Here is a 23,485-nt window from a genome sequence, read left to right as displayed (position 1 = left end):
AGAACGTTTTTGAGTTTGTGCTACAGGATGCAAGTTTCTGTTTAAAAAAGCTAGCCTTAGGCTTTTCAGGGAAGTTATAATAACATCCAATAGTCAAAGGTATATGAAATAGTCTACACGTCATAATTCCTATAATAACTACAACCTAAAACTTCTTAACTGGGAATATTGAACCACCAGCTTTCATGTGTTCTGAGCAAAGAACCTATACGTTAGCTATTTACATGGCACATTGCACTCTTTCTTCTCCAACTGTTTTTGCATTATTTAAAACTAAATTGATTGTATTAAGTTAAAATTAAAGTTCATTCAGTATTGTTGTAATAGTCATTATTTAAAAAATGGCTGATTAAATCGGTATTGTTTTTTTGGTCCTCCAATAAATCGGTATCGGCGTTGAAAAATCGGTCAACCAACCATGTGCGACGCTAGCTGGTTCGCTTTAGAAACCCTGAGTAGATCTATACCGAACAAAAATGTCAAATCTAGTTTTATTGGTCGCAGATGTAGCGAAATACTTGTAAAGTGTTGGTTCCATATGCACAAAAAGCTTATTTCTGTTTGTGAGCATTTCTCCTTTGCCAAGATAATCTATCCACCTGACAGGTGTGGTATATCAAGAAGCTGATTAAACAGCATGATCATTACACTGGGGACAATAAAATGCCACTCTAAAATGTGCAGTTCTCACAACGCACAAGTTTTGAAGGAGCATGCAATTGGCATGCTGAATGCCCACCAGATCTGTTGCTAGAGAATTGAATGTTATTTTCTCTACCATAACCCACCGCTGTCGTTTTAGAGAATTTGCCAGTGCATCCAACCGGCCTCAACTGCAGACCACTTGTAACCTCCACATCCAGCTTCTTTACCTGCGGGATCACCTGGGACAAGCTGAGGAAACTGGGTTTGCACAAACTGTCTCAGGGAAGCTCGTCGTTCTGACTGCCTTTAGTGGGCAAATGCTCACCTTTGATGGCCACTGGCAAAGTGTGTTCTTCACAAATGAGTCAGTTTCAACTGTACCGGGCGGTTTGCTGATGTCAACAGAGTGCCACATGGCGGGGTTATGGTATGGGCAGGCATAAGCTACGGACACAATTACACTTTATTGATGGCAATTTGAGTGCACAGAGATACCGTGACGAGATCCAGAGGCCCATTGTCGTGCCATTCATCCGCCACCATGTTTCCGCATGATAATGTACAGCCCCATATCGCAAGGATCTGTACACAATTACTGGAAGCTGAAAATGTTCCAGTTCTTCCATGGCCCGCATACACATGTCACCCATTGAGCATGTTTGGGATGCTCTGGATCGACGGGCGTGTTCCAGTTCCCGCCTATATCAAGCAACTTCGCACAGCCATTGAAGAGGAGTGGGACAACATTCTACAATCAACAGCCTGATCAACTCTATGCAAAGGAGATGATTGTTCTGCATGATGCAAATTGTGGACACCAGATACTGACGGGTTTTTCTAATTTCCTGGGTAACTGTAAATTAGTGCGTTTTTGTTCAGTGTAGCCTGCTTTTTAGGATACCCCTCAGGTTGGACCATTCTAGCCAATGAGAGGGCAGATACACATGTGAACAGGCACAACTCCAATAAAATAGTTTCCCCCAAGTTTCAGAAATTCTACGTGTCCACTTATTCCAATGCATTCGTAACAACCTGAAACTTACATTCGATCTAATAAGCCTCACGTAGCGACCAAATTCGACACTCATTGACCTCCATACAAAAAATTCCTCACATGACAGATTAAACCCTTTCACTCTGATTAAGCTCCCTCTTTTGTTGCACTGAACACAGTAAAACGCGCCAATGCGTCACATCTCTAGAGTTCTGAATCATTACTGCATTTATTTTTTGTGCAGAGGTCAGAATTAAGCAAAATTGTACACACACACAGAATGACAGTGCACAGCCATATTTAAATTCAAGTATTGCAATTCATACAAGCCAGTTGCTGCTTGGGCCTTTCCAACTGCCTTCCTTTTGAAAAGTTGTTTCGTTATGCTTCAGTCTTAAAAAAATAAAAACTTGTCATGGCTTATCTCTTATTGGTAAATACAGCAGTAGTCCAGCCAACCCATGGTCATTCTCTGAAACTATGAATAATATACATCTGAGCACTGCACTAAGAAAGTGATGTTGGGAAAATGCTAGATATCCTGCGACTAATTTATATAGCAGCGAACCATTCCAAGTAGAAAGTCAAGACTAATCTCCCGTCTGTTTTTACCACCCAAACCCCCTTTATTGAGAACATTTATATACCATATTAAAATGTAGTACACGGGTTGTCTTTATGTATATAGAGTGTCCCCCTGAGGGTGTCACGGTACATTATGTGTGCGTTGATTGTTGGAGACAAAACGGTTATGTACATAGCTGTGCGGACAAAGACAGTTAAAAGTTGATAGCTTTCCCGAAGGAGGCTGCAAGGTTAGCTTCTCTGAAGGCCTCGGACACAGTCTGGAAGAGGGGTAGATGGGAAAAGAAGTTAGATTGACTGGCATCTTCTGACAGTTGGGTGGTGTGGTTCCACAAAATGTGGATGCGTGTGAATGACATGGTTGAACTTCTACGATATGACAGTGTGTAACTCACAGGATGGGCGTGGCAAACTCTGGCAACGTCCTCGCAGGACGCGCCGTACTCCATGGCGAGCGTCGCCTCGTTGATTATCTCTCCTGCCCCCTAAACACAAGGGTCACCATAGTTAGCGTACAACTCTATACGTTATAGCCCAAATTCTCTCTGCTAAGGAGCCTGAGGTGGCATGACTCACAGAGCCCAGAATGTGAGCGCCCAATATCCGGTCGGTCTCCTTGTGGCCGAGGATCTTCACCAGGCCATCGGTGTCTGCGTTGGTTTTGGCTCGGCTGTTGGCGGCAAACGGGAACTTTCCCACCTTGTATGGGATGCCCTGGGAAATAGAGTTGGAGGTTAAAGTTCTGTTTCAGTGTTGATACGACATGTGCAATACTTTGTCTCCTTTAGGAGGTCAACAATTTTGGGGAAGGTATCTCGCCACCCTGTGGCTAACTCTTACACCTGAAGAGATTTCAATGTAGCAACATTTTAGCAGCTGAAATCTAAACAAATAATTTATCATTATATATAAAAAGCCATGTCCACTACTTAATTTGGTCAAAATGATTAGTGTTTATGTGGTGAGGTTGGTGTTGTGTGCATCACCTCCTCTTTGAGCTGCTCCTCTGTCTTCCCCACCCATGCCACCTCGGGGTGTGTGTAGACTACAGAGGGGACACAGTTGTAATCGATGTGCACGGCGCCCCCGGCCATGCCTTCCACGCAGATGATGCCCTCGTCCTCCGCCTTGTGTGCTAGCATGGGCCCGGCAATCACGTCACCAATGGCATAGATACTTAGAAGGGAAAGAGATAACGTTTAGTCCTTTTTGAAAGAGATCTTGGTGAGAGGCGGTTGGAGTAGTATGTGTATATTGAAAAAGCAGGTATTGAACAGTGTACAAAACATTAGGAACGTCTCTTTCCATGACAGACTGACCAGGTGAAAGCTATGATCCCTTATTGATGTCCCTTGTTAAATCCACTTCAAATCAGTGTAGATGAAGGGGAGGAGACAAGTTAAAGAAGCATTTTTAAGCCTTGAGACATGGATTGTGCCATTCAGAGGGTGAATGGGCAAGCCAAAATATTTAAGTGCCTTTGAACGGGGTATTGTAGTAGGTGCCAGGCGCTCCGGTTAATGTCAAGAACTGCAACGCTGCTGGGGTTCACACACAACAGTTTCCAGACATTTTTTTTTTTAAACCTTTAACTAGGCAAGTCAGTTAAGAACCAATTCTTATTTACAATGAAGGCCAAACCCGGACGACGCTGGGCCAATTGTGCGCCGCCCTATAGGACTCCCAATGACAGCCAGGATTCGAACCAGGGACTGCAGTGACGCCTCTTGCACTGAGATGCAGTGCCGTAGAATGCTGCGCCACTCGGGAGCCCTAACTTGACACAACTGTGGGAAGTATTGGAGTCAACATGTGGCAGCATCCCTGTAGAACGGTTGACACCTCGTAGAGCCTATGCTCCGACTAATTGAGGCTGTTCTTTGGGCAAAAGGGGGTACAACTCAATATTAGGAAAGTGTTCCTAATGTTTTATACACTCAGTGTATATTACACAGACAAACTCCCTCCATCTTGGGGATGTTGTATATTACAGAGGTGTGGTGCGCTAATTTAGGTCTACCTGGGTACTTTGGTCTGGAAGCGGTTGTTGACTGGTATGCGTCCCCTGTTGTCCAGCTCCAGGCCCACGTTCTCCAGGCCCAGGTTCCTGGTGAAGGGCCGTCTGCCGATACACACCAGCAGCACGTCACACGTCAGAGTCTCGTTCTTCCCGCCGGCTGCCGCCTCCACACTGGAGACAACACACACGGTTAGGTTTGATTAGGGCTGTCCCCGAAAGAAATGAATCTTGGTCGACAGTAGTCATTTGTTCTTTCGACCAATCGATTGGTTGAAATGTTTTTCCCCCCTATTGTGTGTGTGTGTGTGTGTATATATACATATATATACATATATATACACACACACATATATACAGCTGAAGTCGGAAGTTTACATACAATTTTTAATGACTCCAACCTAAGTGTATTTCAATCACTCCACAAATTTCTTGTTAAACTATAGTTTTGGCAAGTCGGTTAGGACATCTACTTTGTGCATGACCCAAGTAATTTTTACAACAATTGTTTACAGACAGATTGTATCACAATTCCAGTGGGTCAGGAGGTTACATATACTAAATTGACTGTGCCTTTAAACCGTTTGGAAAATTATGTCATTGCTTTAGAAGCTTCTGATAGGCTAATTGACATCATTTGAGTCAATCGGAGGTGTACTTGTGGATGCATTTCAATGCCTACCTTCAAACTCAGTGCCTCTTTGCTTGACATCATGGGAAAATCAAAAGAAATCAAACAAGACCACACAATTTTCTTTGTAGACCTCCACAAGTCTGGTTCATCCTTGGGAGTAATTTCCAAACGCCTGAAGGTACCACGTTCATCTGTACAAACAATTGTACTCAAGTATAAATACCATGGGATCACGCAGCCGTCATACCGCTCAGGAAGGACACGCGTTCTGTCTCCTAGAGATGAACGTACTTTGGTGCGAAAAGTACAAATCAATCTCAGAACAACAGCAAAGGACCTTGTGAAGATGCTGGAGGAATCAGGTACAAAAGTATCTATATCCACAGTAAAACAAGTCCTATATCGACATAACCTGACATAACCTCAGCAAGGAAGACGCCACTGTTCCAAAACCGGCATTAAAAAGCCAAATTACGGTTTTGCAACTGCACATGAAACAAAGATCGTACTTTTTGGAGAAATGTCCTCTGGTCTGATGAATCAAAAATAGAACTGTTTGGCCATAATGACCATCCTTATGTTTGGAGGAAAAATGGGGAGGCTTGCAAGCCGAAGAGCACCATCCCAACCGTGAAGCACGGGGGTGGCAGCATCATGTTGTGGGGGTGTTTTGCTACAGGAGGGACTGGTGCACTTCACAAAATAGATGGCATCACGAGGCAGGAAAATTATGTGGCTATATTGATGCGACATCAGTCAGGAAGTTAAAGCTTGGTTGCAAATGGGTCTTCCAAATGGACAATGACCCCCAAGCATACTTCCAAAGTTGTGGCAAAATGACAACAAAGTCAAGGTATTGAAGTGGAAATTCACAAAGCCCTGACCTCAATCCTATAGAAAACCTGTGTGCAGAACTGAAAAAGCATGTGTGAGCAAGGAGGCCTACAAACCTGACTCAGTTACACCAGCTCTGTCAGGTGGAATGGGCCAAAATCCACCCAACTTATTGTGGGAAGCTTGTGGAAGGCTACCCCGAAACATTTGACCCAAATACTATTTGAGTATGTAAACTTCTGACCCACTGGGAATGTGATTAAAGAAATAAAAGCTGAAATAAATCACTATTATTCTGACATTTTACATTCTTAAAATAAAGTGGTGATCCTAACTAACCTAAGACAGGGAATTTTTACTAGGATTAAATGTCAGGAATTGTGAAACAGTTAAAATGTATTTGGCTAAGGTGTATGTAAACTTTCGACTTCAACTGTGTGCATGTATATATACACACACACCCTATGTTTGAATACAATCAACTATATGTAGGCTACTGAGCTTGTCTGATGCTTTAAGAACTGCGATTAAAAATGAAGACACAAATTACTAAAGCCAGAGATCAACAACCTAACCAGAAAACCTGTTCCCAACCTGCCTGCCTTTGCAGATTCTTGCTGTTAAGCGCCTGAAGTTGCCGGTAATAGGCTACACCAGTGGTCGGCAACCTTTTCAATTTGGAGTGCTCCTTATTCTAGTTATCCTACCATTTCTTCAGGAAACAGCAGAGGGAGTACCCCCCTATCCACATCGACGGGACAGTAGTGGAGAGGGTAGTAAGTTTTAAGTTCCTCGGTGTACACATCACGGACAAACTGAATTGGTCCACCCACACAGACAGCGTTGTGAAGAAGGCGCAGCAGCGCCTCTTCAACCTCAGGAGGCTGAAGAAATTCGGCTTTTCACCAAAAGCACTCACAAACTACAGATGCACAATCGAGAGCATCCTGTCGGGCTGTATCACCGCCTGGTACGGCAACTGCTCCGCCCACAACCGTAAGGCTCTCCAGAGGGTAGTGAGGTCTGCACAAYGCATCACYGGGGGCAAACTACCTGCSCTCCAGGACACCTACACCACCCGATGTCACAGGAAGGCCATAAAGATCATCAAGGACAACAACCACCCGAGCCACTGCCTGTTCACCCCGCTATCATCCAGAAGGCAAGGTCAGTACAAGTGCATCAAAGCAGGGACCGAGAGACTGAAAAACAGCTTCTATCTCAAGACCATCAGACTGTTAAACAGCCACCACTAACATTGAGTGGCTGCTGCCAACATACTGGCTCAACTCCAGCTCACTTTAATAATGGAAATTGATGGGAATTGATCAAAAATGTATCACTAGCCACTTAATATAATGTATATGTATATACTGTACTCGATACCATCTACTGCATCTTGCCTATGCCGTTCTGTACCTTCATATCTTTATGTACATATCCTTTACACTTGTGTGTATAAGGTAGTAGTTGTGGAATTGTTAGGTTAGATTACTCGTTGGTTATTACGGCATTGTCAGAACTAGAAGCACAATTATTTCGCTACACTCGCATTAACATCTGCTAACCATGTGTATGTGACAAATAAAAAGTGATTTCTAATGATCTGTGTGCCAGTTATGATATTCATATGCACATTTTTGTGGAACAATTACATTTATAATAAAGTCTTCATATCTCAAACTCAATGTCATGTGGTTAATCAAAATTCTAAATGAAACAAATGTATAAGTAGCTTCTATTGCCAATATGTAAAAATAGCCTACAAAGCCAACAAATAAAAACATTGCAGCCAGAAAATATTCTGATAAAAATATCCTACAAATCACATTGACAGACACAGCTGTAGGCTATTTTGTGCAAGGGATAAGAACTAATCAGATAGGCCTATTTTATGACATTTCCAACAGATCAGAGCACAACATTTGTCATTTTTATCCCTCTTCAGGCTGAGTGGTAATCGAAAAGGGAGAGCGAGCTAGAAAGATTTTTCAAATAGGCTTTGTTGAGGAACTATTGTCATTCTCAATGGATGTAAAAACAGACTGTTTACTTGCTGTTTGAGGAGAAGAAAAACGTTCTTTGAGAAGCTCCACAGTGATGTTGAGTTGAGAAAGTCAGAAATAGTATCAGATACCCAAATGGGCACATTTATAGGACTACATTTGTGCGCAGGCCAGGTAGACTAGTCCTACTTCTATATTCGTATTCACTGGGTGTCCTTACTCAAGATTGACAGGAGCGCGCAAAACAAAAGACAATGAATAAATTGACAACTCGTAAATGGAATTAAATAAACAAAAACTTTTAGCCTAGGTTGAGCTCTGCAAACATGTTCACTCCTACAATGACAAGGCTTTATTAATAATATATTGACTACATTAATCAAATGTACTGTAACCAAATAAGCATTGTAGATTAGAAATTATGATAAATCTACTACTGGTGATACTGTTGTGCCATCCCTGCGGCCTCCATAATGGATTAGTCCACTCAGACAGGTGTCTCGTGTGCCATAATTGTTTAAAATATATTTGCCACTGCTCAACAAATAAATTATAATCTTGGTCGACCAACAGCCTATCGACCAAACAATGGAACAGTCGACTAAATGGGGTCAGCCCTTTAGTATGACCTAATGTTTAACCAGAAACTTGCAAGCACATTCATTTCAGTGACTTAGTTCATTCAGATCCACACACAAATACACTTCACTGGGGGATGGAACTCACGCCACGTCGATCTGGCCGTCGGGCCTCTTGGTGGCGCCCATGACCTTGGTGCCCAGCTTGAACTTTATGCCTTGCTTCTGAAGGATGCGTTGGAAGTTCTTGGAGATCTCCATGTCGATGCCCAAGCCGCCCACGTGGCCCAGGAACTCCACCGCTGTCACCTTGGAGCCCAGACGCTGCCACACTGACCCCTGGTGAACAGGAGGCCAAACAGGATGTTAGACTGGACCCTGGATATTCCCTAAGAGATGCCTGTGGGGAAATCTGCACGGAGTGATCTGGCAGCTGGAGGGTTACTGGCTTCAATATCCCTGTATACTATCTACCACCGTTGTGCCCTTGAGTAAGACACTACCTCTAAGTGCTCCAGGGGCGTTGCTCTACCGCAGCCTCTGATGTGTGTCAGGTTGGGTACTGAGACAGCAACACACTTAAGAACATCAGTGCAAATGGACAAATAAAGCAATTATTGTATGGACATTTACTCTTTACAGACCATGCTGTAATCCTGTGTGTGTGTGTGTGTGTGTGTGTGTGTGGTCCCTCACCAGCTCCACCCCGATGACTCCGGCTCCGATGACGATGAGATGCTCAGGCACCTTCTTCAGGTCCAGGGCTCCCGTGGAGGACACCACCGTGTCCTCATCAACCTGACAACACATGAGGTTAGGAGAGTTAAAACACGGCTTTGCCAAGGACAACTAACATCTGGCCGCTTGCTACAAACTATTACTCAAGAGTACAGTAACGTACCTCGATCCCCGGAAAGGGTGTGACCTCGGAGCCAGTGGCAATGAGGATGTTCTTGCTGTTGATGACCTGCATGCTGCCGTCCTCGGCCGTGGCCGTCACCTGGTTCTTGCCCGTGATCTTCCCATAGCCGTTCACGTGTGTCACCTGAGGAGAAACCGCCACATTACATCATCAGTTACATCAATTAAAGACGGGGTCAAGTTCACTACTGACCCTGTAGTAAAAGAAAAAAATACAGAGGGAAGCATCAAAACAGCCTGCTTTGGTATCAAACTGATGGACTCAAATTAGAAGTGGGTTTAAGACAAAGGACAAGTCCATTGACAATGTAATACCCAAAGAAGGTTGCATCCATTCAAAGAAGATAGCAGTTTTGACTGTCCTCTGTTTCAAGCTTATCCTGCTGAGGCGAAATCTCTTGGCGCAAAGCTGAAGGAGCTTAGTCATACTCTTGCTGTCAGGGGTTTTGGTGGTTATAAAAGGATAGAACGTGGGTTGTACTTGAAATGGAGTTGATTTCAGCATGCTATTTGGAGCCCGCTAACAGGTTCTACCACTCCCATTGTTTGCATGAGCTAATGCAACACTGTCTGACCCATACTGACTAACTAATCTGATGCTGACTGGCAGGATCCCTATATTAGTTGCCAATTATCCAAAAAGTGAGCTAAATTTGTCTAATTTGTGAACTAGGTCTATCATTAACAATGTAAGTAGGGAGGGAGTAACTGTAGGTAAGGCCTCACCTTGTTCTGTTTGAATAAATGTGCAATGCCTCCTGTCAGTGCTTTGACTGCCCCGCTCTTCTGTGACATCATCTTCTCCAGGTTCAATGTGATCCCCGAGACTGGTACAGACAGAGAGAGACAGAGGGTCAAGTGATGTTCATAACTGGCATCCCTAAAAACTCAAAAGCCTGCACACCCTTCAGCTCTCTAGGCACAGGGCTGGTGGTGACCACTGCTTGAGTCTAGCCAATGTTAGCTCTTACTTTCAATGCCTCTGCTTTCAAAGTCCTTGCCATTGGCCTGGTGGTACAGGTAGGAGTTGTTCAGCAGGGCCTAGAAAGTGACAGGAGAAAACCGACGTTGTACATTCATCCTCAACTCACAGATGAAGTTGTGCAGTGTTGCACATTAACACCCAGTAAAAGCTATATAAACTCCTGATGGATAACGTTTACCTTTGAAGGGATACAGCCGACATTCAAACAGGTCCCGCCTAGGGTGGGATTCTTTTCCACACACACCGTCTGTAAAGTAGAAAACGTAGTTGTTAAACAATTCTCACAAGATGGGCATTACTATTAAATAGGCATAAGCCTAAATGTACTCCTTGCGCTTCGTTCACTCGATAGAGATCAGAATGAATGGTTAGCCTAGTTAAAACCAAATTGTATTAGTCACATGCGCCGAATACAACATTCACGATTAGTAAAGGGCTGTTTTATAGTTTTTCATGGCATTAAGAATGTGTCAAACTCATTCCACCTTACTGTGAAATGCTTACTTACGAGACCCTAGCCAACAACGCAGTTTCAAAAAAATATGGATAAGAATAAGAGATAAAAGTAACAAGTAATTAAAGAGCAGCAGTAACATAACAACAGCAAGACTATACATAGGGGGGTACCGATACAGAGTCAATGTACGGGGGCACCGGTTATTTGAGGTAGTATGTACATGTAAGTAGAATTATTAAAGTGACAACAGAGAGTAGCAGTGGTGTAGAGGGAGGGGGATTTGCAAATAGTCTGAGTACCCATTTGACTAGATGTTCAGGAGTCTTATGGCTTGGGGGTAGAAGCTGTTAAGAACCTCTTGGAACTAGCCTTAGCGCTCCAGTACCGCTTGCCGTGCGGTAGCAGAGAGAACAGTCTATGACTAGAGTGGATGGAGTCTTTGACAACTTTTAGGGCCTTCCTCTGACACCGCCTGGTATAGAGGTCCTGGATGGCAGAAAGCTTGGCCCCAGTGATGTACTGGGCCGTTTGCACTACCCTCTGTAGTGCCTTGCGGTCGGAAGCTGAGCAGTTGCCATACCAGGCAGTGATGCAACCAGTCAGGATGCTCTCGATGGTGCAGCTCTAGAACCTTCTGAGGACCCATGCCAAATCTTTTCAGTCTCCTGAAGGGGAATAGGCTTTGTGGTGCCCTCTTCACGACTGTCTTGGTGTGCTTGACGTTTAGGGAGAGTTTGTGGCACCACACAGCCAGGTCTCTGACGTTCTCCCTATAGGCTGTCTCGTTGTTGATCATGATGGTGTTGGAGTCGTTCCTGGCCGTACAGTCATGAGTGAACAGAGAGTACAGGATGCGACTGAGCACGCACCCCTGAGGGGCCCCTGTGTTGAGGATCAGAGTGGCGGATGTGTTGTTACCTACCCTTACCACCTGGGGGGCGGCCCATCAGGAAGTCCAGGATCCAGTTGCAGAGGGAAGTGTTTAGTCCCAGGGTCCTTAGCTTATTGATGAGCTTTGAAGGCACTATGGTGTTGAAAGCTGAACTGTAGTCAATGAATAGCATTCTCACATAAGTGTTCCTTTTCTCCAGGTGGGAAAGGGCAGTGTGGAGTGCAATAGAGGCTGCATCATCTGTGGATCTGTTGGTGCGGTATGCAAATTGGAGTGGGTCTAGGATGATGGTGTTGAAGTGAGCCATGACCAGCCTTTCAAAGCACTTCATGGCTACAGACGTGAGTGCTACGGGTCGCTAGTCATTTAGGCAGATTACATTAGTGTTTGTTCTTGTGCACAGGCACTATGGTGGACTGCTTAAAACATGTTGGTATTACAGACTTACAGGTAGAGGTTGAAAATGTCAGTGAAGACACTTGCTAGTTGGCCAGCGCATGCTCTCAGTACACGTCCTGGTAATCCATCTGGCCCTGCGTCCTTGTGAATGTTGACCTATTTAAAGGTCTTACTCACGTCGGCTGCGGAGTGCGTGATCACTGTCTTCTGGAACAGCTGGTGCTCTCATGCATGTTTCAGTGTTATTTGCCTCGAAGCGAGCACAGTAGTAGTTTAGCTTGTCTGGTATGTTCGTACCACTGGGCATCTTTCGGCTGTGGTTCCCTTTCTAGTCTAATGGTTTTTTAATTTAACCAGGTAGGCAAGTTGAGAACAAGTTCTCATTTACAATTGCGACCTGGCCAAGATAAAGCAAAGCAGTTCGACACATACAACAACACAGAGTTACACATGGAGTAAAACAAACATACAGTCAATAATACAGTACAAAAATAAGTCTATATACAATGTGAGCAAATGAGGTGAGACAATGGAGGTAAAGGCATAAAAAGGCCATGGTGGCGAAGTAATTACAATATAGCAAGTAAAACACTGGAATGGTAGATTTGCAGTGGAAGAATGTGCAAAGTAGAAATAGAAATAATGGGGTGCAAAGGAGCAAAATAAATAAATAAATGCAGTAGGGGAAGAGGTAGTTGTTTGGGCTAAATTATAGATGGGCTATGTACAGGTGCAGTATCTGTGAGCTGCTCTGACAGCTGGTGCTTAAAGCTAGTGAGGGAGATAAGTGTTTCCAGTTTCAGAGATTTTTGTAGTTCGTTCCAGTCATTGGCAGCAGAGAACTGGAAGGAGAGGCAGCCAAATGAGGAATTGGCTTTGGGGGTGACCAGAGAGATATACCTGCTGGAGCGCGTGCTACAGGTGGGTGCTGCAATGGTGACCAGCGAGCTGAGATAAGGGGGGACTTTACCTAGCAGGGTCTTGTAGATGACCTGGAGCCAGTGGGTTTGGCAACGAGTATGAAGTATTTGCAAGCCCTGCCACAGCCGACGAGCGTCAGAGCCGGTGTAGTATGATACGATCTTAGCCCTGTATTGACGCTTTGCCTGTTTGATAGTTCGGAGGGAATAGCGGGATTTATTATAAGCTTCCGGGTTAGAGTCCCGCTCCTTGAAAGCGGCAGCTCTAGCCTTTAGCTCAGTGCGGATGCTGCCTGTAATCCATGGCTTCTGGTTGGGGTATGTACGTACGGTCACTGTTGAGATGACATCGACAATGCACTTATTGATGAATCCAATGACTAATGTGGTGTACTCCTTCCTCAATGCCATCGGAGGAATCCCGGAACATATTCCAGTCTATGCTAGCAAAACAGTCCAGTAGCTTAGCATCTGCTTCATCTGACCACTTCTTTATTGATCTTGTCACTGGTGCTTCCTGCTTTAACTTTTGCCACTAAGCAGGAATCAGGAGGATAGAATTATGGTCAGATTTGCCAAATGGAGGACGAGGGAGAGCTTTGTATGCATCTCTATGTTTGGAGTATAGGTGGTCCAGAGTTCTTTTTCCTCTGGTTGCACATTTAACATGCTGATAGAAATAGTTAAGAGTTAGCTTTACCTTGAAACCAAGCTGGGCTGCTTTGATTGCGGCAACATATCCACCAGGACCAGAGCCCACCACTGTGACATCAGCATCAACTGCAGGAGAGCAAAGAACATGTTTATCAGAGGGGCAACAAGTTAACTTCTTATGGCTGCAGTGGCAGTATTGAGTAGCTTGGATGAAAGGTGCACAGAGGTGCCCAGAGTAAACGGCCTGCTCCTCAGTCATAGTTGCTAATATTTGCATATTATTAGTAGTATTTGATAGAAAACACTCTGAAGTTTCTAAAACTGTTTGAATTATGTCTGTGAGTATAACATAACTCATATGGCAGGCAAAAACCTGAGAAGTTCCACTTCCTGTTTGGATTTTTTCCGGGGGTGGCAGACTTTCAACCAAGCTCTCATTGAAATTACAACGAGATATGGATGAGTTTTCACTTCCTACGGCTTCCACTAGATGTCAACAGTCAATAGAACTTTGTCTGATGACTAATGTGAAGGGGGGCCGAAGGAGACAGGAATTAGTCACCACTGCCACGAGCTGACCATGCTTTCACCATGCGCGTTCACATGAGGACCTCCGTTCCACCGCTCATCTGAAGTCAATCTAATTCTCCGGTTGGAACGTTATTCAAGATGTATGTTAACAACATTCTAAAGATTGATTCAGTACATCGTTTGACATGTTTCTACTGACTGTTACGGAACTTTTGGACATTTCGTCACGTTATAGTGGATGCGCTTTGTGACTTTGGAATTGTTTACCAAACACGCTAACCAAAGTAGCTATTTGGACATAAATAACGGACATTATCGAACAAATCAAGCATTTATTGTGGACCTGGGATTCCTAGGACTGCATTCTGATGAAGTTCATCAAAGGTAAGGAAACATTTATCATGTATTTTCTGGTTTCTGTTGAATCCAAAATGGCAGCTAATTTTATTATATTTCTGAGCGCCGTCTCAGATTATTGCATGGGTTGCTTTTTCAGTAAAGTTTTTTTGAAATCTGACAGCGGTTGCATTAAGGAGAGGTATAACTATAATTCCATGTGTATAACTTGTATTATCATCTACATTTATGATGAGTATTTCTGTTGAAACGATGTGGCTATGCAAAATCACTTGATGTTTTTGGAACTAGTGAATGTAACGCGCCAATGTAAACTCTGATTTTTTTATATAAATTAGAGGTCGACCGATTAAATCGGAATGGCCGGTTAAATCGGGGTCGATTTCAAGTTTTCATAACAATCGGAAATTTTGGGGCGCCGATTTGCCGATTTTTAAAATTTTTATTTTTACACCTTTATTTAATCTTTATTTAACTAGGCAAGTCAGTTAAGAACACATTCTTATTTTCAATGATGGCCTAGGAACGTTCTGCCTCGTTTAGGGGCAGAACGACAGATTTTTAACCTTGTCAGCTCGGGGGATTCAATCTTGCAACCTTGCAGTTAACTAGTCCAATGCTCTAACACCTGATTACATTGCACTCCACGAGGAGCCTGCCTGTTACGCAAATGCAGTAAGCTAAGGTAAGTTGCTAGCTAGCATTAAACTTATCTTATAAAAAACAATCAATGACTGTCATCGCTCCAATGTGTACTTAACCATAAACATCAATGCCTTTCTTAAAATCAATACACAAGTATATATTTTTTAAACCTGCATCCAGGTTAGCAGGCAATATTAACCAGGTGAAATTGTGTCATTTCTCTTGCGTTCATTGCACGCAGAGTCAGGGTATATGCAACAGTCTGGCTCTTTGCGAACTAATTATGACATAACATTGAAGGTTGTGCAATGTAACAGGAATATTTAGACTCATGGATGCCACCCGTTAGATAAAATACGGAACGGAATAAACGTTTTGTTTTCGAGGTGATAGTTTCCAGATTAGCCAAAGGTATATGGTTTAGAGAGAAATAGTCGACGCGTTATAATTCCTGTAATAACTTGCGGCTGAATTTGAAAGGGGTTCCTTCGCTATTTTACCATTCATGTCTTCCATAGAGAATGTCTTGATCTACATCAAATAAGGTCTGTTTCGTGCAGGCTTAAACCACCTCGGCGTCTTGATACCCGTGTAAATCTCACTAGGATAAGGTAACGTTTGTCAACATATTTTCATAAATCCACTCTACAAAAAAAAAATTATTTGCTTATATTTAGCCAATATTGATCAGAGTTACCTTGTCCTATGGATATCTACACAGTTATAAAATTGGCGGTGTAAGCCTACACGAAACACGGACCTTATTTTAAGTGAATCTAAAAAATATCCTATGCAATAAATGAAGGAACCGCTTTTCAGATTTTGCTAGGTGTCATGGGAATTATGACTCGCACTTTGGTTGTCAATTCTTACCATGCCCATTATTAAAATAGGATTTCCTGCATATAGAAATTAAGGTTTTTGTTTTCAACATTCATCACAGGTAACTTAAACTCTATTTTTATTCAAACAGTTGAGAGTATTTGTCTCCTAAGCAGACTCTTCAGTATCATTGTCACTTCAGAGCTGTGTGCGTGTATTTATGTATTATATTAAGTTAAAATAAGTGTTCATTGTTCATTCAGTATTGTTGCAATTGTCATTATTACAAAAATGTGTGTGTGTGTATGATATATATATATATATATATATATATTTTATTTTTATTTATTTTTTATAAATCGGCCGATTAAATCTGTATCGGCTTTTTTTGTCCTCCAATAATCTGTATCGGCATTGAACAATCATAATCGGTCGACCTCTAATATAAATATGAACTTTATCAAACAAAACATGCATGTATTGTGTAACATGAAGTCCTATGAGTGTCATCTGATGAAGATCATCAAAGGTTAGTGATTAATTTTATCTCTATTTCTGCTTTTTGTGACTGCTATATTTTGCTGGAAAAATGGCTGTGCTTATTGTGGTTTGGTGGTGACCTAACAATCGTTTGTAGTGCTTTTGCTGAAAAGCATATTTGAAAATCGGACACTTTGGTGGGATTAACAACAAGATTACCTTTAAAATGATATAAGACACATGTATGTTTGAGGAATTTTAATTATGAGATTTCTGTTTTTTGAATTTGGCGCCCTGCACTTTTACTGGCTGTTGTCATATCGATCCCGGTAGCGGGATGCAGCCATAAGAAGTTAAAGAGGCACATACTGGTATTGCATTCACATTGTGAATATGTTTGCATACAGTTTGATAACTGCAGTGCAGCAAATTATCTAATTGGACATTGGATTGCCTGGAAACCCGAATATTCTATGAATTGCATAGAATTTTACATCAGGAAGAAATTAGCGTTTGAATCAGTGAAGTTCTCTCACAACCGCTACAAGCCTGAATGTTTAATAAAATTATATTTTAACGTACTTTACCGGTTGTCCATCTGGATAGTCCTTTTGGCAGTAGGAATGTGAGACAATATATCCACAGGAAAGTATAATTACATCAACGTTTGAAAGCGCAAGTAGTGCTTCAGGTGATAGAAATCTGAAAGTACTACCTGCGCTTTCAAACATTGATGTGGATATATTGTCTCACATTCCTACCGCCAAGAAGACTAACCACATGGACAACCAGTGAAGTACGTTAAAATATAATTGTATTCAACATTCTAACTTGTAGAAGAAGACGAGAGCGGAAACTTTCCCGATTCAAACGCTCATTTCTGCCAGATGTAAAATTCAATGCAATTCAACATCAGGTTTCCAGGCAAGACATTGGAGTGATAAATGTTGACTTACTTTGTGCTTTGTCAGAGTATGTTCTGACAGAGAGAACAGTTGCACCCTGGAGCCTATTCGGGAGCTGGTGGCTACGCTGTATGTGATAGGAGAGGATAAATTGGGACAATCAGAAAGATTTTACTATAACGTCAGCATTTGCTGTAGGTATGTAGCTCTTCTGTGTGACCGGCTGTTGTCATACATGTTGAAAGTCAGTATAAAATGTTGATTATCTCTTTCTAACTCAGTGCTCTAGAATGAGACAAATTCCTGTAAAGAAAATGGGTAATAAAATCTTAACGTCAACAGATAGCAAGTGTTAAAGATGATTCTCACTACAGTAGCTTGTTTTCAAGTATTGATCAAATATATACAGTTGAAGTTTGAAGTTTACATTCACTTAGGTTGGAGTCATTAAAACTCGCTTTTCAACCACTCCACAAATTTCTTGTTAAACTATAGTTTTGGCAAGTTGGTTAGGACATCTACCTTGTGCATGACAAGTAATAAAAATAAAAATAAATTGTTTACAGAGATTATTTCACTGTATCACAATTCCAGTGGGTCAGAAGTTTACATGCACTAAGTTGACTGTGCCTTTAAACAGCTTGGAAAATTCCAGAAAATGATGTCATAGCTTTAGAAGCTTCTGACATCATTTGAGTCAATTGGAGGTGTACCTGTGGATGTATTTCAAGGCCGACCTTCCAACTCAGTGGCTCTTTGCTTGACATCATGGGAAAATCAAAAGAATTCAGCCAAGACCTCAGATTTTTGTTTTGTAAACCTCCACAAGTCTGGTTAATCTTTGGGAGCAATTTCCAAACACCTGAAGGTACCACGTTCATCTGTACAAACAATAGTACTCAAGTATAAATACCATGGGAGCACGCAGCCGTCATACCGCTCAGGAAGGAGACGTGTTCTGTCTCCTAGCGATGAACGTACTTTGGTGCGAAAAGTGCAAATCAATCCCAAAACAATAGCAAAGGACCTTGCGAAGATGCTGGGGGAACCAGGTACAAAAGTATCTATGTCCACATTAAAACGGGTCCTATATCGACATAACCTGAAAGGCCGCTCAGCAAGGAAGAAACCACTGCTCCAAAACCACCATTAAAAAAAGCCAGACTACGGTTTGCAACTGTACAAGGGAACAAAGATTGTACTTTTTGGAGAAATGTCCTCTGATCTGATGAAACAAAAATATAACTGTTTTGTCATAATGACCATCGTTATGTTTGGAGGAAAAAGGGGGAGGCTTGCAAGCCTAAGAACACCATTCCAACCAAGACCCACAGGGGTGGCAACATCATGTTGTGGGGGTGCTTTGCTGCAGTAGGGACTGGTGCACTTCACAAAATAAATGGCATCATGAGGCAGGAAAATTATGTGGATATATTGAAGCAACATCTCAAGACACCAGTCAGGAAGTTAAAGCTTGGTTGCAAATGGGTCTTCCAAATGGACAATGACCCCCAAACATACTTCCAAAGTTGTGGCAAAATGGCTTAAGGACAACAAAGTCAAGGTATTGGAGTGGCCATCACAAAGCACTGACCTCAATCCTATAGAAAATCTGTGGGCAGAACTGAAGAAGCGTGTGCGAGCAAAGAGGCCTACAAACCTGACTCAGTTACACCAGGTCTGTCAGGAGGAATGGGCCAAAATTCACCCAACTTATTGTTGGGTGAAGGCAATGCTACCAAATACTAAATGAGTGTATGTAAACTTCTGACCCACTGGGAATGTGTTGAAAGAAATACATGCTGAAATAAATCACTCTACTATTATTCTGACATGTCACATTCTTAAAATAAAGTGGTGATCCTAACTGACATAAGACAGGGAATTTTCACTAGGCTTAAAATGTCAGGAATTGTGAAAAACTGAGGTGAAATGTATTTGGCTAAGGTGCGTGCAAACTTCTGCCTTCAACTGTAGCTAAATGTACTGCGTTAGTTAGCTAACAACAGTGCTCAAATATAATTTGAATAGCTACATAATGAATCAAATAACTTTACAAAATCAGGTTGAATGCTGAGTCACTGATGTACCATTGGATGCAGTCAAAGCAGAGGGCAAGATGGTGTTCTTTACATCCACAAACAAACAAGCCCGCGAGCTTGACAGCCAGTCGGGCATGATGTCAAATTTGACATTCGCGATGGGATGCTTGTTGGTTAATGGTACTTGGGTAGCTAGCTAGTTAACGTTACAGTAACGTTAGCTTGATTGGAAATGTATGATTTCGTAATGACATTAGCTTATGAAAGCAATTTAAACCTAACCAGCAACAATGTTAGCACATTCCACACACCAAGGCTCGCTTGGGCGGGCTAGAAAGAGCGAACTAGCTAACACTGCTAGCCAATTTAGAGTTCTAGCTAACCTAACGATAGGCTAGCTAGCTAATGAAGTAATGGAGGGGTTCAGCTAACAAGGCCTGGACTCCATAAATCACGTTGAAAAACTACCAAAGTAACTCTACAAGTTGTCGCTTGTAGTTATATTTATTTCGGACAACATGAACTATTAATTGGCATGTCATTATTTTTTCCTTACCGTTGCCAGAGTGCGATATACTTGATTCCAGCTCTGCATTTTGTCGGTGTCCCTTTACAGGCTGCGTAACCTACAGCAGGCGGATCATCCAAGGACTCACGAAATTGCGCGTGCGCAGTAACAATCCAGGAAACGCAAATACTGCCGGTCGTCCAAACAAGCGTTATAGAAATATTTCACCCTTATTAAAAAATAAAATAGGTAGGAGGACTTAGAAATGTTGTAAACCGTGATTGACTACACACTCCAGCACAGTAGGTGGCGGGATGCAGCTTTAACGTTGGTTAGCGGCCGCCATTATATCACAGAAGAAGAAAAATAAATTAGACATTCTGCTGTTCAAACAAATAAAAGACACACCCTCGTCCTTATGCCCTTGGGGGAATCCCCGTCACCATCTTTGGGGCTGGTCCAAATGACTAGCCAAGGAAGAGAAGTTTGCAATGTGAGCCCCTCAGCCCTCCTTTTTAGTCGAGTTTGCGAGTCTCCAATTATGTTCACTCCAGGGCCTGAAACTCCCCGTAATTCACTGGTCACCCCCAAAGCCAATTCTTCCTTTGGCCGCCTTTCCTTCCAGTTCTCTGCTGCCAATGACTGGAACGAACTGCAAAAATCACTGAAGCTGGAGACTCATATCTCCCTCACTAACTTTAAGCACCAGCTGTCAGAGCAGCTCACAGATCACTGCACCTGAACATAGCCCATCTGTAAATAGCCCACCCAACTACCTCATCTCCATACTGTTATTTATTTTGCTCCTTTGCACCCCAGTATCTCTACTTGCACACTCATCTTCTGCACATCTATCACTCCAGTGTTTAATTGCTATATTGTAATTATTTTGCAACTATGGCCTATTTATTGCCTTACCTCCCTTATCCTACCTCATTTGCACACACTGTATATATACTCTTTTCTATTGTATTATTGACTGTATGTTTATTCCATGTGTAACTCTGTGTTGTTGTTTGTGTCGCACTGCTTTGGCCAGGTCGCAGTTGTAAATGAGAACTTGTTCTCAACTATCCTACCTGGTTAAATAAAGGTGAAAAAAATGTAAATAAAACAAATTTGCGACTATTGTATATCCGCTAAGAAAAGTCCGCCAAAACTTAAAAACAACATCAGCGGAGATGTCAACATACAAGTGTAAGTAAAAACTAATGTAAACAGGTTAGAAATTGTGCTACTAATGCACTTGATGGCACAAACACGTCTCATAAAAGTAAATGTTTTTGTTTGGTGAGCTTTTGGAAATTGTAGAAATAAAACATTTTCCTTCTTCAGATGTTCCAGCTAGGCAGGCAATGTATTTGTTAGCTATCATACAGTAGGCCTATATTAATAATTATATAGTCAATATAAGTAGACATGCAATTGACATCATTAATTGACTGGAGTGCATATAAAGCACCCACAAGCTACCAGTAGCTGAAAACACAATCATCTCGGGATGAATGAGTGACGAATTTCCAGGCAAGTGCGGTCCATTTAATAATGATTCCTTCCTCCCTTGCCCTGCAAGTGTATACTCGTCAGACGTCATGATATGTCATCAGAAGTGTCCACTTAATTTGAGGGCTGAGGGGATAGGGTGTGCCTTTGAGTGTTTGGACAGTTGCCGATTTGTGTCTTCAACAGCTGTAAAGTACTACTTAAGTAGTTTTGGGGGGTATCTGTACTTTACTATTTATATTTTTGACAACTTTTACTTCACTACATTCCTAAAGAAAATAATTTACTTTTTACTCTACATTTTCCCTGACACCCAAAAGTACTCGTTACATGTTGAGATGCTTAGCAGGACAGAACATGAAAATGGTCCAATTCACCCACTTATCAAGAGAACGAGTGGTTATCTCTGCTGCCTCTGATCTGGCAGACTCACTTAACACAAATGCATTGTTTGTAAATTATGTCTGAGTGTTGGAGTGTACCCCTGGCTATCCATACATTTTAAAATCAATAAAATTGTGCCATCTGCTTTGCTTGATATAAGGAATTTATAAGGAATTTGAAATTATTTATACTTATGTATATTTAGAAGCCTGGCTTTGGTGGAAGAACGTGTTGTGAACAGTGTTGTGGGAAGCTACTCTGAAAATGTTGTTTATCAAGCTACCAATTACTTCACACTGAAAGGAGTTAAGCTACACATAAAGTAGCTAAACATAAAGTAGCTAAAGTTACTTTGAAAAAGTAGTTCACTACCTCAACTACTTTGTGAACAATTATGTCAATCTGAAATATCATAGAATACAGTACAAATTGCAAAAACAGATCCCTATGGAGTCAGATGTTAACAGAATTAGTAATGTAGCCTATTAAACACAATTGTTTGAAGTGCGTATTATGCAGGTCTGATGCTGAAAAAGGAACTTCTTACCTACTTTACTTTAGCCAAAGAGAATGCTACACCGCTACATGGTAAAACAGTAGTGTGTAGTTCCAGTAGTTAGCTACACGCGCTTACATGGTAAAACAGTAGGGTTAGTTCCAGTAGTTAGCTACACCGCTACATGGTAACAGCAAGTGTGTAGTTCCAGTAGTTAGCTACACCGCTACATGGTAAAACAGTAGTGTGTAGTTCCAGTAGTTAGCTACACGCTCATGGTAAACAGTAGTGTGTAGTTCCAGTAGTTAGCTACACCGCTACATGGTAAAACAGTAGTGTGTAGTTCCAGTAGTTAGCTACACCGCTACATGGTAAAACAGTAGTGTGTGTTCCAGTAGTTAGCTACACCGCTACATGGTAAAACAGTAGTGTGTAGTTCCAGTAGTTAGCTACACCGCTACATGGTAAAACAGAGTGTGTGTGTTCCAGTAGTTAGCTACACCGCTACATGGTAAAACCAGTAGTGTGTAGTTCCAGTAGTTAGCTACACCGCTACATGGTAAAACAGTAGTGTGTAGTTCCAGTAGTTAGCTACACCGCTACATTGCAAGAAAGTAATTAACTACTGAAAACACTACCAATATTTGAATCTAGTTCAACTACCACCAAGCTACTGCAAAATGTAGTTGAATTACTAGTTGAACTACATGTAGTTCACTACTCCCCAACACTGGTTGTGAATGCAGAGCTGTTCTAGGAAGACCCTGAAGTCAAATGCAATGGTGTCTTCTTCGATGTGGTTTAACGGTGGTTGGCATCCAATAAATGTTGCATTACCGCCACCAACTAGACTGGGTTATAAATCCCTTACACTTTGCATGGAAAACATAAACAAATACCCATCCATCTAACCCTACACTCATTTAAAACCTACCACCCTATTCCACTATTTAAACCTATCTAGTCCTACCTCAGACCAACGGCCTGGAAGGACAGAACACCACCACTCGACACATCCTGTAACTCTTCTGATGTCAAAACTCATACACCCAAAAACGCATCTGCAGCTCCTACCACAACTTCTATTTTCTGTGACTTACATCCCTGCATTACAGTTGATAACCATTGCTATGAACGCTAAAACGCCAATCTTACTGAAGCATATATAATTCTGAGTCGCACCAAACGACATGCATCACAAACACCGGGAATCTTCCCCTTCTGTTGGTCCACTTTCACATTTACCGCTCCCCGAGTAATCACTCCTTACAATGGCACCCTTTTCTTCAGA

General features: G+C 42.1%; 1 protein-coding gene across 1 annotated transcript; it reads right to left on the bottom strand.

Moving 5' to 3' along the window:
- Positions 1–2,240: 2,240 nt before the first annotated feature.
- LOC111971987 (dihydrolipoyl dehydrogenase, mitochondrial) lies at positions 2,241–19,970 on the bottom strand. Its single transcript, XM_023998801.2, has 14 exons — positions 19,860–19,970; positions 17,313–17,388; positions 13,568–13,647; positions 10,378–10,446; positions 10,186–10,255; positions 9,941–10,041; positions 9,195–9,338; positions 8,990–9,091; positions 8,442–8,632; positions 4,245–4,415; positions 3,211–3,400; positions 2,801–2,938; positions 2,620–2,709; positions 2,241–2,484 (listed from the first exon to the last, which is right to left on the bottom strand). Exons 1-14 carry the CDS (start codon positions 19,896–19,898, stop codon positions 2,419–2,421), a joined length of 1,527 nt encoding a protein of 508 aa, XP_023854569.1. The 5' UTR covers positions 19,899–19,970; the 3' UTR covers positions 2,241–2,418.
- Positions 19,971–23,485: the final 3,515 nt, after the last annotated feature.

This window comes from Salvelinus sp. IW2-2015, linkage group LG13 (genome assembly GCF_002910315.2).
Source record: "Salvelinus sp. IW2-2015 linkage group LG13, ASM291031v2, whole genome shotgun sequence".
Lineage (NCBI taxonomy): Eukaryota > Metazoa > Chordata > Actinopteri > Salmoniformes > Salmonidae > Salvelinus > Salvelinus sp. IW2-2015.
This window is presented reverse-complemented; position numbering and strand designations above follow the sequence as displayed.

Excerpts from the sequence above, each read along its gene's own strand:
- LOC111971987 (XM_023998801.2), bottom strand. The coding sequence starts at position 19,898 with ATGCAGAGCTGGAATCAAGTATATCGCACTCTGGCAACG. Across the intron at positions 9,339-9,940 it reads ATTTATTCAAACAGAACAAG|GTGACACACGTGAACGGCTA; the intron begins GTGAGGCCTTAC and ends GTTTCTCCTCAG. Across the intron at positions 2,710-2,800 it reads GCGCTCACATTCTGGGCTCT|GGGGCAGGAGAGATAATCAA; the intron begins GTGAGTCATGCC and ends CCTTGTGTTTAG.